This window comes from Cololabis saira, chromosome 8 (genome assembly GCF_033807715.1).
Source record: "Cololabis saira isolate AMF1-May2022 chromosome 8, fColSai1.1, whole genome shotgun sequence".
Classification (NCBI taxonomy): Eukaryota; Metazoa; Chordata; class Actinopteri; order Beloniformes; family Belonidae; genus Cololabis; species Cololabis saira.
In genome coordinates, this window is record NC_084594.1 from 33,660,370 (window position 1) to 33,678,358 (window position 17,989).

The 17,989-nt window shown below is 40.9% G+C and overlaps 2 protein-coding genes across 2 annotated transcripts; both read right to left on the bottom strand.

Annotated features, from left to right (window-relative positions):
• Nucleotides 1-1,992: 1,992 nt before the first annotated feature.
• On the bottom strand, nt 1,993-4,813 carry drd5a (dopamine receptor D5a). Its single transcript, XM_061728669.1, has one exon. The coding sequence runs from the start codon at nt 4,533-4,535 to the stop codon at nt 3,150-3,152; it is 1,386 nt and encodes a 461-aa protein (XP_061584653.1). The 5' UTR covers nt 4,536-4,813; the 3' UTR covers nt 1,993-3,149.
• A 2,839-nt stretch (nt 4,814-7,652) lies between these two features.
• Nucleotides 7,653-16,126, bottom strand: otop1 (otopetrin 1). Its single transcript, XM_061728670.1, has 6 exons — nt 15,757-16,126; nt 14,696-14,832; nt 14,414-14,472; nt 13,119-13,249; nt 8,266-9,173; nt 7,653-7,823 (listed from the first exon to the last, which is right to left on the bottom strand). The coding sequence occupies exons 1-6, from the start codon at nt 16,124-16,126 to the stop codon at nt 7,653-7,655; spliced, it is 1,776 nt and encodes a 591-aa protein (XP_061584654.1).
• Nucleotides 16,127-17,989: the final 1,863 nt, after the last annotated feature.

A 17,989-nucleotide genomic window follows, 5' to 3' on the forward strand; every position in this document is an offset into this window, starting at 1 on the left:
GAGTTATAGCAGGTGTCCAGCAATGTAGGTCAGAGAGTCACATGCTTCTCCAGTCCACATGTCAGTGTCCTTAGGCAGGTTACTGAACGCGGTTGTGGTCATCACTGGTGGGGAGTGTGTCTGTGCTAGAAAAATATACAGACCTAAGAAGCGTTAAATGCAGCTTATACTACAACTGTAAAGTGGTCAACAACAAAATTAAAGTCCAATGAAACTGAAGTTCATCTAACATCTTTGCTAAATTCAAAGGAACAACCAGAACAGCATGAATTACCACAAGCAATACCACAGGAAAAAGATTACTCTATCTTATGGTGATTCATTATCTTGTTTTTCATCCTGCACATGAACATATTGCAGTAAATAGCTTCCTAAGGGTATGCAGTCTTTAATGTAGGAAACTGGAACTCCTGAGATAATTGGCAGAGATTTTATTTGGCCTTTGGCAAGAGGACGGTGTCTTGGTTTTCAGTGCAATTTGTTTGTTTAGGTGTCTGTGTATTTATAAGTAGATTATCCAGAAACTATCAGTCCAAATGTTGGTTCTAGATGGAGGATTACCAAAAGAAGATTCCACTGAACTGGGTTTGGATCTGGATAACTTTTTGGGGAAAAAAGAGAGACAGTCTGGCCAGATAGGACTGTGGCCCGAGGCTGCTCTAATCATTCATTAGTTATTCCTGCCCTCCTCACATATTAATTTGTCTCATCATCTACGCCAGTTTTAACATTTTGAGCCTGGTGGTGATGAATGCAGAATCAAGATGTTTTCAATAATGGTTGAACTAAAAGAAAACTGAGACAAATGTATTTAAATGGATTTATGTGCTTGTTTTCACCTGAGGCACATTCTGTTTGTTAACTCAAGTGTTCAGACACAGTAGCAAAGGAGCAATGATATTTGCACACAGTGGACAGTTTGTTTGGAGACATCCTAAACTAACAGATGCTACTAGCTTTGAGTATGTTAGGTTTGCACATGAAGTTCTGGTATTATGAATGAAATACTTATTTTACTGTATACTTTGCATTATTGTTTTTTTTTTAATTCACACAAGTGTGTCAGGAATATTTGCAGGGCTTCAACTTCTCTGCACCTGCCAGAAGAGAGACATATCAGCTTTCCGTACCTGTGGAAAACACGTCAGACTAATGAAGTGTCCTGAGGAGCAGCAGCCATTTGATGCATGCCTTGATTACCAGTTTCTCTGTTGACATTTCCTGAGGATATCTGCTGTTAAAATATCATCAGAGGGGCAAAATACTAAAGGATTAAATGCTTTCTTACATATATTTTTGAAACTATTAGTTCTGTTATGTAATTAAATGCCTGCAGTATATGAAATCTTGAGATGCTCAATTGATAAAGCAGTAAATTAAAATGTTGAAACCGCAGGCACAACAAAAGCTTCCTTGTTTATGTTAGGGTTTTTTGTTCAAATTGACTTTATGGTCAACAAGCAGAATTCCTGAACTTCTTAAGTCCAGATCAACGAAGCCCATGCATCCCCAAGAGGTCAGCCCTGTCCCGCCCTGTTTAAAAAGAAACATCTTCCAATTATGTCTTTCACTGTAGCACACTAGACATGTAGACTTGGAGTGACGTGTCTGATTGGTTTAGGGAGATATTAATAATAGTAGAATGACTGTGAGCTGAGGGTTTCCTGGAGCACACAGAAAATATAGGTTTTAGGCTGCAGGATACATCAAACCCAGAGGGTTTATGAGTAATGATGAACAAAATAAAGCAACTCTATTTTGGCTTTAATCAATATGAATAGGGACCAAACTTGCATAATATAGCAGGCTTTGAAGTGAATCTAAAGTAAATAACAAAAAAGAAAGACAAAAAATCAAATCTTTTGTCCAGAGTTTGTCCGTTTTTTAAACCTGTGAATAATTCAGGAACAACTAGAACACTGTTCCTCTCCGCATGACTGCATTTTATTAGACAAATGATGACACACTCCACCATTTAAAGGACAATAGTACATTCAGATCAGGTCATCTGCACAAAGATGAAGGAGAGGTGAAATATGACATCCTGTTGTTGTGTTGCCTCACATTTGTGAGCCTTGTATAGAAACAATTCTTCCAGCGGATCACTCTGGACTTAATGTGAGTTATTGATGCACTCTTTGAAGTCTTTGGTCATGTAAGATACCATTGATTATTTTTCTCATCTTTCTCTCACGTACTTTCTCCTTTGTTTGTTCAACAGGAGTTGAATGTCAGTGACAAATTTTAACCACTGCAGTAGTCTTGGCTTTGATGAAAATTTTAAAGATCACACAAATGAGGAACAACTACAGTATGCCTGTACACACAGGCGGACTTTACATATTTATCACATTGGATTTTGTGCTTTTGCATCACTTTTCACCTCATCAAAGCATTTGGCTCTCTATGTCTGCATCAAACTGTGTAACAGTCCACGTGGAGCAAAGCAGGTGTGCTGATGGAGTCCCTGTTGTGGTTGCAGTAGTGAAACACTTCAATAATGCATTTTGGCATCATGTAACTTAAACTCCATAGGACACATTCTCTCCATGTCTCAAATCTCTTCTTTCACTTAGCTATAAGGCGCTGAATGAACTGCATTTGACTGTCTTAGTTGTGCTATCTGTAAGGCTGCCCTCAGTTTTCATTCTCAATAAAAAGGTGGGCACAGTTATATTAAGCAGCGAAAAAGTTTCCTCTTTGAATTCTCTTGTGAGTTTTTACAAACATTTTCCCCCCAAGTGGATGTCCATTAGACACTGATGCTCCAAGCAAAGCCTCGGAGTGAACAATAGCTTCAGCAAACACCGAACCTTTTAACAAAGGAACACAGACTTCACTTTTCATGTAAATAAACACAATACATCACTTTTTTCAGAACAGGACAAAAAACACCACATCTCATATATGACACAAAGCAGTGGCAGGGTTGGCCCTGTGGCTGAAGAGAGATGTGTCCAGATAAACTTGTCAATGAGTAAGATCAGTAGACACTTTTTCCCCCCACCCCAACTCCTCTTGCACCTGCAAGGGGCTGCTGTCCTGTAGCTCGGGGCAGACCTGGCCTCTGGCCTCCCTGTGGAGAAGGAGAAGGAGCTGAATGAACGTTGACATTATAATCAATACATCCAGTCAGGCTCGGGGTTGAGTCAGTGTAATCCGTTAGGAGTGAATGGAGACATCCTGTCCAGGCTGATGTCTGCCTCGCAGTCCTCCAAGTCACAGACGGAGTCGGTGGCGTTTTCATTGTTGTGGGAAAACTGGGAAATCCTGTCAAAAGTTTCTTCGTGCTCGATACATTCAACGACGTTGGGGATCATGTTAACATAGGCGTTCACGATTTCCTTGTGGATCAGGGTGTCTTGGTTGTACGACACCAGCTCGTTGCTGATGTTCACAGTCTCCACGGGCGTGTTGGAGCAGAAATGACGACAGCCCAGTAGACTGGAGAAGGCCTTCCTGAACTCGGCGTTGAAGGCGTAAATGACGGGGTTCAGGGAGGAGTTGGTCCAGCCGAACCACACGAAGACGTCAAAAGTCGTCTCGCTGACGCAGGGCAGCCCCGCGTCCCTATCCGAGGCGGCTTTATCACAGAACGGAACCATGCAGTTTAAAACGAAAAAAGGTAACCAGCAGCACACGAACACGCCCATAATGACCGACAAAGTTTTGAACACTTTGGTCTCCCGCTTGATTGACGTTTTCAAGGTGTTGTGGTGTTGGCACTCTATCCTGTTGGTCCTGCAACTTTGTGCGTGTTCCGCCGCTCTTTCCAGGGAAGCTATTCTTCTGATTTGTTTTTGTGCAATCCTATATATTCTGGTGTACGTTACAATCATAATCGCCACCGGGATGTAAAAACTTATCAGCGATGAGGATATGGCGTACTCTCTGCTGAGGCTGGAGTCGCAGTTCTCCTCGATATGCCGAGGCGTGGAAGAGTTGTACGCCCCGGCCACGTCCTCCAAAGCCGCGGCTTTGTGCCAATTCAGCTGGACCGGTATGAATGAAATGAGCACCGACAACGTCCAAGTGACACTAATCATAACAAAGGCAACTCGCTGGGTCATTTTCCTCTCGTAGCGAAAGGGGCTCGAGATGGCCCAGTATCTGTCCACGCTGATGATGCAGAGGTTGAGGATGGAGGCGGTGGAACACATGATGTCAAAAGCGACCCAGACGTTGCAAAAAGTGCCAAACGGCCAGTACCCCGCCACCTCCGCCACGGCTTTCCAGGGCATCACCAGGACGGCGACGAATAAATCCGACAGAGCCAGGGACACGATGAAAATGTTGGTGACTTTGGTCCGCAGGTGTCGGAAGCGCAGCACCGCGGAGCAGACGAGGATGTTCCCCAGCAGGGTCCACAGGATGAGCAGCGACAGCAGGCAGCCGGTCACCGTGCGCACCACTATATCCTTCCCAGAGTCGTTTTTTACCTCTGTTCCAGTACCGTTCCACATCATCTCTCCGAGGGGCGCCGGGACAGAAGCGACCCCCTGCACCGAAGACAGGTACCTGCCTGGGCTTTCCATGTTCAGGTCAAACTAGAGTCCATAGCTCCGTGCGCGGGGACGGACTCGGTTATTATCGGCCACTTACTGAATTGTCCCCGGCGGTGACCCCCTGGGCTGGCAGCAGCATGATGTGTGGCGTAAAACATGGGAAAAAAGATGATATAGCGCGTCCAAACTATGCCGAGGAGCGACTCGCTAGATGCGCCGAGGGACTGGAGCGCAGCGCGGAGTGGCGAGCGCATGTTGGAAACTTGTCGGTCCTGGTCATCTGCTCTGACCTGGCTGCCTCTGTGAATGTCTCAGTCCAAGGGTGAGGAGGATGTCCCTTCAGCCTGACACACACATGCATCTAACCAGGCTGGGCGCATGCAGCAGCACGCCTTCTCTGTGCGTATTGTTACGCATAATAGTGCACCAAGGAAACCTTGAACAATTTCATATATATATATATATATATATATATATATATATATATATATATATATATATATATATATATATATATATATATATATATATGTGTGTGTGTGTGTGTGTGTGTGTGTGTGTGTGTGTGTGTGTGTGTGTGTGTGTGTGTGTGTGTGTGTGTGTGTGTGGGTGTATTTGACATCATACCGCAGTGACCGGAAAGAGACAATATGGAGTGCCACAGTATAGGTTTCACCAGTGTTTGGACCGCATTGCGTGTTCATTTACAATGGTTTATCAACAGCCTACCCCAGATGTACATTAAATAAGCTAGTACCATATTATAATCTACTAGTCATGGATTTGCCAGAAGTGTAACTGACAGCAGGGAGAGCGTTTATGGTGCTGTCCGTGGTGCTGAAACGTGGTATTTCAGTACCATGGACAGTGCATGCGTACAGCTTATTCGTTGCCTTTCAACATTTAAAAACAGTATCTATCAATCATCAATCAATCAACCAGTCTATCTATCTATCAATCTATATTTCTATCTATCTATCCATCTATCTGGGCTAGGTTTTTATTATTGGCTATGTGTTTTTAAAAAAGAATCTGGTTAATGTGGTAGTATCTCACTGTAACACTTGCTGCTTACTTGCTCTCTCACAAACACAAAGTTCAGATCAAAGCTCCCCCACTTTGTGGAGTTCTCTAAACAGGTGAGTCACACACACACACACACACACACACACACACACACACACACACACACACACACACACACACACACACACACACACACACACACACACACACACACACACACACACACACACACACACACACATGCAGCGGTGCTGGCTGCAGCGTGGTTTCCGTCTTTGAATCGTTATGGTTATTTTTAGATGTGTCCGCGTGCCAGTCAAATCGTTCTGACACTACTTTCAAATAATCCCCTGACGCCCGATGCCAAATTCACTGAGTGTAGGCAGGCTGACCGATAATCTCACGAGGGAGTCCGAAATAGGAGGTTAGGAGAAAATAGGTTACTCTTCTGTTACAGATGTTGCAGCACCACAGATGTCATCAGGGCCAGCAGGTTAACAGATTTTAAAGTATGATGGGTGATGAGAGCTGCAATGAGATTATTAAAAGATTAATGTGTTTAATGGTGTGTTGCTATTTTCAATAGACATCTCTTTACTATAAGTCACAACTCATCATTGTTGTGATTATTATAATAACCAAAGTGGCGAGTATTTATTTTTGTTTTAAGCAGGTGTGGAAGGAGCAATTGTGGCTTAATTACTCACTGGCGCGGAACTTCTCGTTTAAACGTCTGAGAAACATAACATATAGCTCCATCTAGTGGTTCAAATGTTGCACTCCCAGCTGATAACGGAACATGGCAGAATAAATGTGATACGTCTCGAGACTCAAAACAGAAGACCATTTTTATTTCAATAAGTACAAGATAAAAATTCATAACAAATGTACATATAATTTCCTGCATTGCAATATAATTGAATATTTACAAAATCACATCACAGTATCAGTGATTTTGATCAGTGTAGCAATATATACAAATATGACAGTAATCTGCAGAGAAAAAAATTACAATAATGAAGGATTTTTAGTTTCCCATAACTTGGCACATACAGTGACTCCAGAGGGAATATAGCACCATGGTGAGAACTTTTTGGACACCTGACTAAAATTCTGTACACAGTTCAAAGTTTTTTTTACAGACTGAGGGATTTATTGCTGGTTCTTTGTGGGGTAAATATCTGTCATGCCATCAATATGTGTTTTTCACATGTATTAATGGAGCTACCTAAGCAGATGCATGATCGCAAAAGATACCTGAACTGATTATCTCCTTCAAGAAGGGATACTTTTGCGAGAAAACCTTTTGATATAACTCTGCATCAGCGCAGATGAGCAGAAAACATCAACATACACAAGGTCAGTGATTGCTTAACAGAGGAAGGAGCTGAGAAATGAAGTTGATCTCTTGTGATGAGATCATAAAAAGGCTTGCAGATAAAGTGTGCATAGTATTCTACTAATCTGCTTAAACTTTAATACAGATACAGTAGATATGAGCGAGAACTTTATCCACAATGTGCACATTTCAAATAAAGTTTAAATATGGGTCAAGTGACCAGTGCACTTGTTGCTTATGGTATAATAGAAAGTATAGAAAGAAGTATAATCTGATTTTAAAAAATACAGTACAATTGTGATTTATTGACACTAATACCTTTTTCAGGGTCTTTACTGATAATGTTAATAAGTTGCTAGTCTATAAAAGCAGTATTTAATATGAATCTGAGATCAACCATATTTCCCCATTTGATTCATGATTAGAATTTGGACAACTTCCTGAAATGTAACTATAGAAGAAAAACTAATCTACATGTAAATGAATGAAATCAAAGATTTATCTCATAACCACCTCAAAAAAAGAAAGAAAGAAAAGGAAAAAAAACGTATCCTGTTATACAGACCTATTCTACAAAGAAATGCAGACTATTAGGTTCATAATTTCTATTTTATCTCCATACTGAGGACTAACAATTTGTCTCCATGACCTGCTGTCAAGTCCATTCCAAAGTAACCCTGACTGTCACCTGAAGGGACCTGCATTGCAAGACACTGCAGGAGCCCTTTTTGGCAAGTGGTCCTGTGCGTGTTATCTGGAGGTGGCACTCATTCACTTCATTGTCAGACTCGGCGGAACACCTCGAAGAGTGAGGCTACTGAGTGCATTCGGTAGAAGAGGTTCAAAGGAATGGCAAAACTGAGAATTGCGGTCCATGTCGAGAAACCAAATATCTCCCGTTCCAGCCCATTGTCATACTGTGGTCTGCAACCGAAGGCAGGGAGGATCCATAGCTAGAAGAAAGACATATTTTGTTAAATTGGTGTACCTTCATTGTTAGCCACAATACCCATAACATAAACCTGACTTTTATCCCCTTATGAAGTTGTGGTGGCCAACTTATTTTGAAGCAAAAGTTCTTCAGAACTTATTATTGTCAACAAACCAAATTTAAATCAGTACCATTTAAGTTAGAATTTGGTTCACATTCCTTCCTAAGAAAATCATATTTACTGCCGAAATCTTCCACTCAATTTTAATACAAAATCTTTGATTATTTTAGAAATATAGTGTGAAAGAAAAGAATGTATGAAGTATTGTTAAATTCGGACAGAAGTCTAGCAAAATTTTGGACTTTTGTTTTTTCAGGTACATATTCACTTAATATCTAAACAATAGTGTGTATCAAATTATTTGCCCCCACTGTCTCTTAGTTTAATAAATATACACACTCACCGAGATGTTGCACATGATCATTAAAACAGCTATGTTCTTCAGGATCAGCCTCTTCATGTTTAGAGGCTCCATAGCCTGACTTTCCACAGGAAGTTGTGCACCTGAATGTTTTTGCTGACATCCATACACCTGGCCACTCTCCTCCTGCTTGGTCTCCATGGAGATACAACTCCTGTCTGGAGTCTCGTAAGCTCGATTGATGATGCCGTTGAATGGTGGAGCCAGAGAGGAAGTCACTGAGAAGACTTCAGGAGCAGCTGGCAACTCAGGGTCCACCCTCTCAGCACTCTCTTGCTGACGATAAAGGGACTCAATGATGAAAAGGTTCTGGACGTACTTCTCCAACACGATGAGCACAGAATAGATTAGATTTGTCCAGCGATATGAAAGCTTGCTGTTGCTGCTTAAAACAGCCACTATGCTGCACCAGGACATGAACCAGGAACCCATGGAGGATCCAAACAGAAGCTCTGTATCCAGCTGTCGTGAAGGGTTCTTGGAGGTGTCCAGCGGCACGTGCTTCACTCTGTATATGACCAGACCTGAAGCACCAGCAAAGCACATGACCACCAGCATGACAATGCCGTACATATAGAACATAGATATGGCCGAGTGACGCATTTCAAGGGACCCTTCTATACGCGTTATGTAGACCACCAGAATCCCGATGGTGCTGGCCAGTGCAAACAGGCCCAGAATGGGGCCCACAGTCAAGCCCTGGGATTTGGTAACAAGAGATTTCCTGTTTGATGAGTGGTCAATGGTGCGACCAATATTCTTCCACATGACGAAAAGCAAAGCAGATACAAAGATGTGGTACTCAATGTTGAAGGGGAAGAGATATGTGAGGCTGGTGGAGAACAGGGAGCATGTTCTCGTGGTGCAGTTACACTCTGGATCTGACTCCTCTGGAAAACAGTAACAAACAGACATGTAGACTACTTAAACGAAGATTCTTAAACACCCATTTCAAAATGAAATAAAGTGAACAGTTACAGCATGTAACAATGACATACATTTATCAGATTAAAATCCCACTCAGTTAAGTAATTAAATTAATAGATTAATGGTGACAATGGTGAGCAAACTGAAGGAATGAAAAAGTTAAGTTTATCTGAACAGATTTTTAACCATCAAATACAAATATTATGAAACCATTTAAGTCAAGAATGTATATATATATATATATATATATATATATATATATATATATATATATATATATATATATATATATATATATATATATATATATATATATGTATGTATATATATATATATATAACTACACCCAAACCATGCTGAAGCCCATAGTTTTTCTCTAGTCCCCTTCCCAATCTGACCAGTGATGATAGCTTTAGCCACATCGCTTTGTCGCTGGTTTTCTCAGCTCGTCTGATAAGAAGAGATAGCATTCATCCCACTCAGGATGGTGCAGCTCTGATTTCTAGAAATTTGGCTGATTTTATTAGACACGCCCCTTGGTGGACCTTGGCCTAGAGGCCAAGATGCAGAGCTGCAGTCTCTCTGCTGCTTCTTGGGGACTACCATCTGCAATTCTAACAAGCTGCCAAGCAAAATAGAATTTGTGTTGATTCCCCACCATCCAAAAGTTCACCAAGCAAGACATGATAGAGGTGTTAATCAAAATAGCCTTGTAAAAATAAACACTATTAGACATTTAATGCCAAAAGGACCAAAAAAGACCAAATAATTTGATGCGTATGTATCAAAGTATGAGTATTAGATCTTTAAGCTACAAGTCTCTTTTAGTAAGCAATCTAATTACCGAGACCCAGAGGGATATTTTGTTTATCAGAAACCTGGCTACAGGAGAAAGAATATGTTGGTTCAAATGAATCAATGCCATCTGGTTATTTTAATTATCAAACTTCCTGAAGCATGGACCAAGCCGGAGGAGTAGAGACCATCTATGATTCCAGTTTTCAAATAAAATCTAAACCCAAATGCAAGTCAAAAGCTTCACGCTTAGTCTTAAACTCCTGAGCTGGAATTCAGGTAAGCCAGTTTTGTTAGTGGTAGTGTACTGGCCCGCTGCTGGTGCTTATCTAGAGTTTCTGTCTGAGTTTTCAAATTTCCTATCTGGTTTATTGCTCAGCACAGAGAAAGTCATAATAGTGAGTGACCTTAACATTCATATGGATGTTGACAGTGACAGCCATAGGTTAGCTTTTACCCCCTTTCATCTGACTACTATTTAATAACATTTGAATTTTACATTGTCCACGTCAAAGTGCATAACGAAAGATATTATTGTAGCAGATGTTTATCTGATAACACTGTCGCTAAATATAAGGAGGCCATCGCTTCTCATCTTCTTACAATAGAACATAATGAAAGGATCTAGGGCTGTGACCTAAATTCCATCTCTGAAGATATTCATTTCCTCGTTAATAATACTGCAAATTTGCTGAACTCAGCTTTAGACACAGTTGCTCCTTTGAGAAAGAGGGTGTTTAACCATAGGAGCTTATAGTTCCCTGATATAATACGCATATCAGTATCTTGAAACAAAAAGTATGTAAGATGGAAAGTGCAAGTGGTACTCTTGTAAAGCTGTAGATTCTCGTCGTACATGGAAAGATAGTCTAATAATATATATATTTTTAAAGCCCTATGCAATGCTAGAACATCAATGTAGCCAGGCTGACAAAGAGTCCGAACTCTGTTGAGCCATGTATTCCTGCAGCTCAGTAGTGAAGATTTTATGAGCTTCTTTAGTAGTAAAATTATCAGAATTAGAGACGAAATCAACCAGGCCCGGGTGTGGGAGTTTCTTCAGCTTCTGACTTTCTCTTGAGACTCGAGACTGTTTCGTTGGCCTCCCTGAGCTGACCTCAGTCGTCAATGAAGCTAAATCCTCCACGTGTTTGTTAGACTCAATCCCAACTCGACTACTCAAAAATGTTTTCTCTCTTATTGGTTCGACAATGTTGGATCAGATCTGCCAGTCCCTGAAATAAGGATATGTACTGTAGGTTTTTAAAGTTGCAGTGATTAAAACTTTACTCAAAAAAACTCTCTTGACCCAGACATAATAGCAAACTGTAGACCAATTTCCATGATCTAATACCTCTTTCTCTCCAACTTTTCTCTTCCTTTCAACCCACAGCTTTTCATTAGAAGTAGCTGATGATCATAACTGTACTCCGTTGTTTTTGTAGTTTGTTGTGCTGGTCTGCCCCCTCTTTTTCTCTTCTGTACATGTTTGCAGGCCAGAGCTTCCAGCGCTGCATGCTGACCTGCAGTCCCCCCCTCTGACCACCTCAGTGTCTGCTACCTACACTTGTTGATATAGTCGTCACTGTAGTGCACCAACTGACCATGTATCAGTAATATGTACATATAACTCTTAGTTCTCCAGCTAATGGATAATGACTACTAATATATCTTGTCTATTGTACCTTTGACAATATATCTGTGCCTCTCCTCTCTCTATTCTTCAATCTTTCAGTCCTAGCTCCCCTTTCCTGCTCTACCGAGCTGGCTTTTGGAAGGAGGGTTTTTGACCCAGGTTCTGCTCATGGTTTCGTCCCTCTTAAAGGTGAGTGACCTTGCCATGGTTTGACTTAAAGTTTTTTTCCTGATAAGGACATTTTACCTGCCATTTTTTAATAATAATTGATTGGGGGTCATGTCCTGGGTCTCTGGAAAGCACCTAGATACAACTTGTATTGTAATAGATGCTATATAAATACAATTTAATTGAATTATATGTTTACAGTACATACATTTTTTTTCTTAGAGCATCATTGCATACAAAATTAAATGTCACAGGGGCAGATCAACTTAAAAGAAGAAGCAAAGATTGTAAAGAGATTATACCTGATGAATCTGCGAGAAAAAGAAAGGACAAGGAAGGGAAAAAAATTCAAATACAACTGAAAATGTTTTAAATTAACTTTAACTTAATGATTTTACTGAAAAGCTTCAAAGACAAACCACTAAACCCTATACTAAGATTGAACAATGATACCAGTAAAGGCACAACTGAGTAAGGAGACATAACAGAGGAATCTAAGGATGCAACCAGGAGAACAGACTCTTCTTTCACATGCTTTTGAATCCTTTTGTGGACATGTAATTAAACTTTCAAAAAATGTTAAAGACCAACTTATGGCTGCACGAAACCCCAGTCTCATTTTCTAAATAACTCTTTTGAGGTCAGTTTCCTTTTATTTAACTAACTTGAAAATTCACACGTTAGTTGTACACGCCTGAAGGTTTTAATTATGATTTTTTTTTTTTACTACTCCTTCAAGTCCACCCCAACACACTCCAGTTATAGGGTTTCCCTGTGGGGCAACATCACAACAAAACCATGCCATGTGCCCACCTCCTCCCATCTTCCCCCCTTCTACCCCCAAAGGGCCACCACCATGGTGCTGCACCTTTTAATTAAAAAGGAACAACAGTCAGGGTGCAGCCACCCTCACAGTCAGCCGGATATGAGCAGGAGCAGCTGAACCCCCCAACCCTGGGCTTAGGTATATCAGTTACTGTAATTGCAGCACCCTTGGGACCAAGCAGCCTGGGGATAAAGCTGACTGAGGTCAAGTGGGGGGTTGCCAAGGAGGGCAATGGTGGTAGTAGAAGAGGGAAAGGGCTAAAAGTACGGGAAAAGCAGAACCAGCAAACCTGTGTTTCTTGTGAAACTCAGTAGACAAACAGTTGAAACAAACAAGATGTGAGGGGTAGCTGAGCTAACCTCCCTCCCCCTTGCAATCCCGCCTCTCTTTCATCTTTCTTTCAGCTACTGAAGTGAGCGCTCAAGTGGGCTATTGTGTTTTTTCCTCTAGGTACAAGCCAGCAATCGACCCCTTGGCTCTTACCTATAGTAAGGTTCTCATATCCTGATGCAGATAGTCTTCTGACATGTTTGCTCATGAAGTGCTCAGTCTCAGACATCACACCATTGCACCACAGGAGGAGGTTGGTGAAAACTGCATGGATCACTCCAAATCTGCAAGGACATGTAAAAAGTGACAAATTGCTTGCCTTGTCATAAGCATAAGCATTTAATAATTGCTCAGGGGGTTATCCTTTGGGTCTCTGGAAAGCACCTATATATAAGCAATATAAGTAGAATTTAAACTGAAATTGAAGCATTGACAAATGTTTTTTGACATGTTATAATGAAAAATCAAGATACTTTTGAATGTGTTCATGTGCTTTAACATGTTCCTAATAGACCTCTCCACTCTGAAAATGCAGGTTTACTTGTAAGTCCTTATATCCAATATCCAAAGGTTAGACCTTCTGGTACCAGGTACCATTACTATGGAACCAACTACCAATTTGGGTTAGGCAGGCTGACACCACCTTTAAAAACAACATTTGAATATTTCTATTTAGTGAAGCTTATAATTAGTCTAAACTTTAGTGCATTAGGGGCAACAGTGATAGATGCAGGACAAGACAAGACTAGAGCAGGCTCATGCTATAGCTTTATTGTAGATATGCTGTTATAGCCCTGCGTTGCAGGAAGACACCAGCGTGATCAGCTGAGCATACCCCTTATCCTGTTTCTCACCCTTCGTTTCCTTTTCTTCTCTTTTCTTCCTTGAGCTCAATTATTGTTGCTAGGAGTATCTCATAGGGGTAACTGTGCTCCATTGTCAGCTTTTTTTCTTTCTCTTCTGTAGATGTCTGCAGGCCAGAGCTTCCAGAGATGCATGGCTGACCTGCAGTCCCACCCTCTGACCATCCCAGCTTTACCTCCTGCTTTTAATACAGATGTCTCTGAAGGATATTTACTAAAATGCTGACCTGCAGTCCCATCCTCTGACCACCTCAGTGTTTGCTGCCTACACCTTTTTATATTGTTGTCTCTGTATTACATCAACTAACTGTCAGTCACATGTACACAGAACTCTTAGTTCTCCGGCTAACAGATAATGAACACTTGTGTATTTCTCCTGGGTTTTCTCCCACTAGGGAACTTTATTACTTGCCATTGTTTCTTTTATTATTTGCTCTGGGTCTCTGGAAAGTGCCTAGAGTCCATTTGTATTGTAGAATAAAATAAAATTGAATTAAACTGAACTGAATTGAATTGAATGTATAAGTCTTATACTGTATAACAACTTTAAGATCATGAAATTATAATATAACAGCTTGAACATACCTCTCAAATGTTTCGTAGCTCTTGATGACGTCCTTGATGTGGAACCAGAGAAAATGTACCTAAACAAAATGACAAACCCCCAGAAAAGCATACATTTATTCATATATCAATCCATTTACAACAACATGTATTTGCCTCAAGGAGAGCGACATGATTTTAATGTTGCCGCAAAAAAGAACACATTATTTAAAACCTCTCAGCAGTCAGGTGGTTATTAAGAGCAAGTTTGTAACGATGAAAGATTATCAATTGAATGACATTAAAATAGGTGTGTAAACTTACCTGTGCTACGGTGTGAGTCGCATGGATGACAGGATAGACCGCGAGCACGGCCGAAACACACGACTGATATCCAACATAATACCCGATCCGAAATGCGTCCATGATCAATGAGAGGAGCGCGAGGAGCGTCAAACCACCTACCGACAAAACCAAGCCCCAATGTCACTACACGTACTGAGAAGAAACAATATTGCTTTTACAAACCAAACACTTCATTCCTTAAACCTGAATTATGGTTCTGCGTTAAATCGACGCAGGGCCTACGTCGTAGGGTACAGGTGTTGTGCCAAACAGTGATTGCCTGCCAAAATATGATTTCTTCTGATTTCTGACCGCGGGAGCGCGCACAGCAGCCCGTTGAACGACAGCGCTAAAACGTCATATTTTGAAGCTCAAGAATGAGATCAAGTCATATTTAGGCAGAAACAACTTTTCATTAACTGTATTTGGCCTTCAATCCATTTTTGGCAGGTGAAAATGCCTATTTTGTGTTGTAATGGTCCTTTAAAAGAGTTAAAAGCAATCATGTGAGCTCTAGTGTTTATATTATGAAGCTCAAGAATGAGATCAAATCATTTAGGTAGAAACAACCTTTCATTAACTGTATTTGACCTTCAATCCATTTTTGGCAGGTGAAAATGCCTATTTTGTGTTGTAATGCTCCTTTAAAAGACTTAAAAGCAATCATGTGCTCTAGTATTTATATTATGAAGCTCAAGAATGAGATCCAATCATATTTAGGTAGAAACAACCTTTCATTAACTGTATTTGGCCTTCAATCCATTTTTGGCAGGTAAAAAGACTCATTTTTCAGGGGAGAAATCAGATTCTGGCAGGCAATCACTTTTTGGCACGACACCGGCGTACGGTGCGCGTCGCCGCGTAACCTACGCCGTATAGGCTCTGCGTTGGTGTAACGCGGACCATAAATCAGCCTTTAGTTGTCAAATATTCAACTCTAGCACACTTAAATCATAGCTTTCATACACTTAAAGAAATACAACTATGATTTCTGGTAACATCATTTCACGCTGTTTAAATATCTAATCCAACAAGCGCACCTCTTATCCAGCAACTGGTGGCGTTGACGTCTCTCTCGGCCCGTGCGCTCTTGTGGCTGCGCCGCGCCAGGATGTACCACATCATCCAGACCAGCTGCAGGACCATGAGGCCGGTGACGAACGAAAGCAGGTGCTTCTCTTCCACGGAGGGGTGATGGTGCACGGTGGCCTGCATCAGCGCAGCCCCGATCAGCAGCAGGTTGATCCCGTACTGGCCGCTCAGGAACTCTGCGTTCTTCCTGGGATAATCCACGGACAAGTTCCGTTTTATTTGATGGAAAATCTTCTTCTGCTCGGAGCTTGATGAAGACGAGGAGCTGCGGCAGTACTTGTTCGGACACATAATATCCAGGCCGCCGTGTTCCACCATGATGGTGAGCTTTTCTGCAAAAAACTGCAGGAATAGTTAAAGTTGTGTGCACTATAAGTGCATGTGCGGGAGGCCAGGAGCGTATAACCCGCTTCTACAAGCTGCTGATTCAGATGGAGAGGTATAGTGTGTGCCAAACATAAATTCAATCTTCAAGATCCGGCTCAGTGGTTATACGCACAGGTTCAATGTCCAGCCTTGCTAAGGATGGGCTTAAATCATGCCAATGTCAACTGAAATATCGAGCTGCTGAGTCACATAAAACAATATCTTATTTCAGGTGGCGGTGATCCCACGCCTCCGCTTTCTTGGAACTTAACATCTGTTCCAACGAAATGACTCGATCTTATCTTGCCAAGGAACTCACCAGGGTATCCACAAAAACGGAGGACAAACAAATCACCAGAATTCTGTGGAACTTTGTCGAAATCCTTCCAACCTGGCACCGGGCATTGTGTGAAAATTAAGTGGAAACGCCCTTTCCACAGATGTGTGAGCACTGAGCAGTTGTATGACATATGTCAGTTCTTCAACCAGTCCAGACGCTTAACGGTTAGTATTTCCCAGTAAGAAACCCTCACTTTGATGAGTGGAAGTGAAGAACGGAAGCATAAAGACCCCTGAGGCGCAGACCCGTGAATGACATGGGCGGATGCGCGCAAATTTAAATAACAAGTTACTGATAAGATTACATGGACTAGCAGTAGCCTATCTTTAGGAATAAATAAGAATGTTTATTTTCAAACACTATATTCTAAAATAAACATTGTTTTTCAATGTGTTTATTTTTTGTGAATATATAATTAAAAAATGACAACTAAATACACTTTAACCGATATTACAGTAATAGGCTATTACTGTGTAATATTAAAATATTAGTTTCTTCTTTGAAGCCAATCTGATCCATGTCAAAGTAATTCATGTATGTTGTCAATAGGCATAAATGACAATATGCATTGTTGCACAGAGCTACAAAAATTCAGTTTCATTATAGGCTATAGCCAGAAATACGTTTTTACTTTTGCGCGCACACGTGCTTCGGGTTTATCTTGTAACATTAACAGGAAACTTCCTCTTGTCAGTTAATGGCCAACGTGCCCTCTTACTATATCAATTAATGAACCAGTGCTTTTGCGTTGTTCTGTGCAAATACGCGTAAATTGTAGCTGCTGATTCATCCGTGCGTAAACATGCGCTCTGGAGCTTTTAAAATGCCTTTTTTTCCTCCAAATTCCTAAATATGAGACGTCCATTAATTAGTGGCAAGGAAAACACCACACAAGACATCACGAGGATAGTAACTCAGGTGATTGCTTTAACGGCAGTAGAGTATTGATGTCTTAATCATTGATAATCAGCATGATAACAAAATGATAAGATCTAGCCTATTAATTATTAGTAGGCACTGATGGGCGATAGATTAAGTTCGAACATTTTGATTGAATTTGGAAGTGCATCAGGGACACCCACAAGAAAAACGTGTTTTTAAATGACAACAGGTCTAAGAATAATTTGAGACCCATTCAGCTAAAACATACATGCTGTACATGTTTAGCAATTACTTTGAAGTTAATCAAATGTATAATTTACAGTGGATGCATTTTGAACAATAAGAAAGCATTCCACATTTAAAACTAACGTGCTCTCCTCTATTCTCCAAATACACAGTGATGTTGAAGGAAATGTGATGCAAAACTGGTGTAAACAGTGACACTTTCATTTGCTGCTAAAGGACTTGAGAAAAATTATTTATGACTCTACCATTCCCCTCTGGTGCTGCTATGATGTGGAACTGAAACCTGCTTCCAATGCCAAGAAGTAGGAAAGTCAAGCCCTCGGAGGTATGGCAAAGAAAATCAAAGC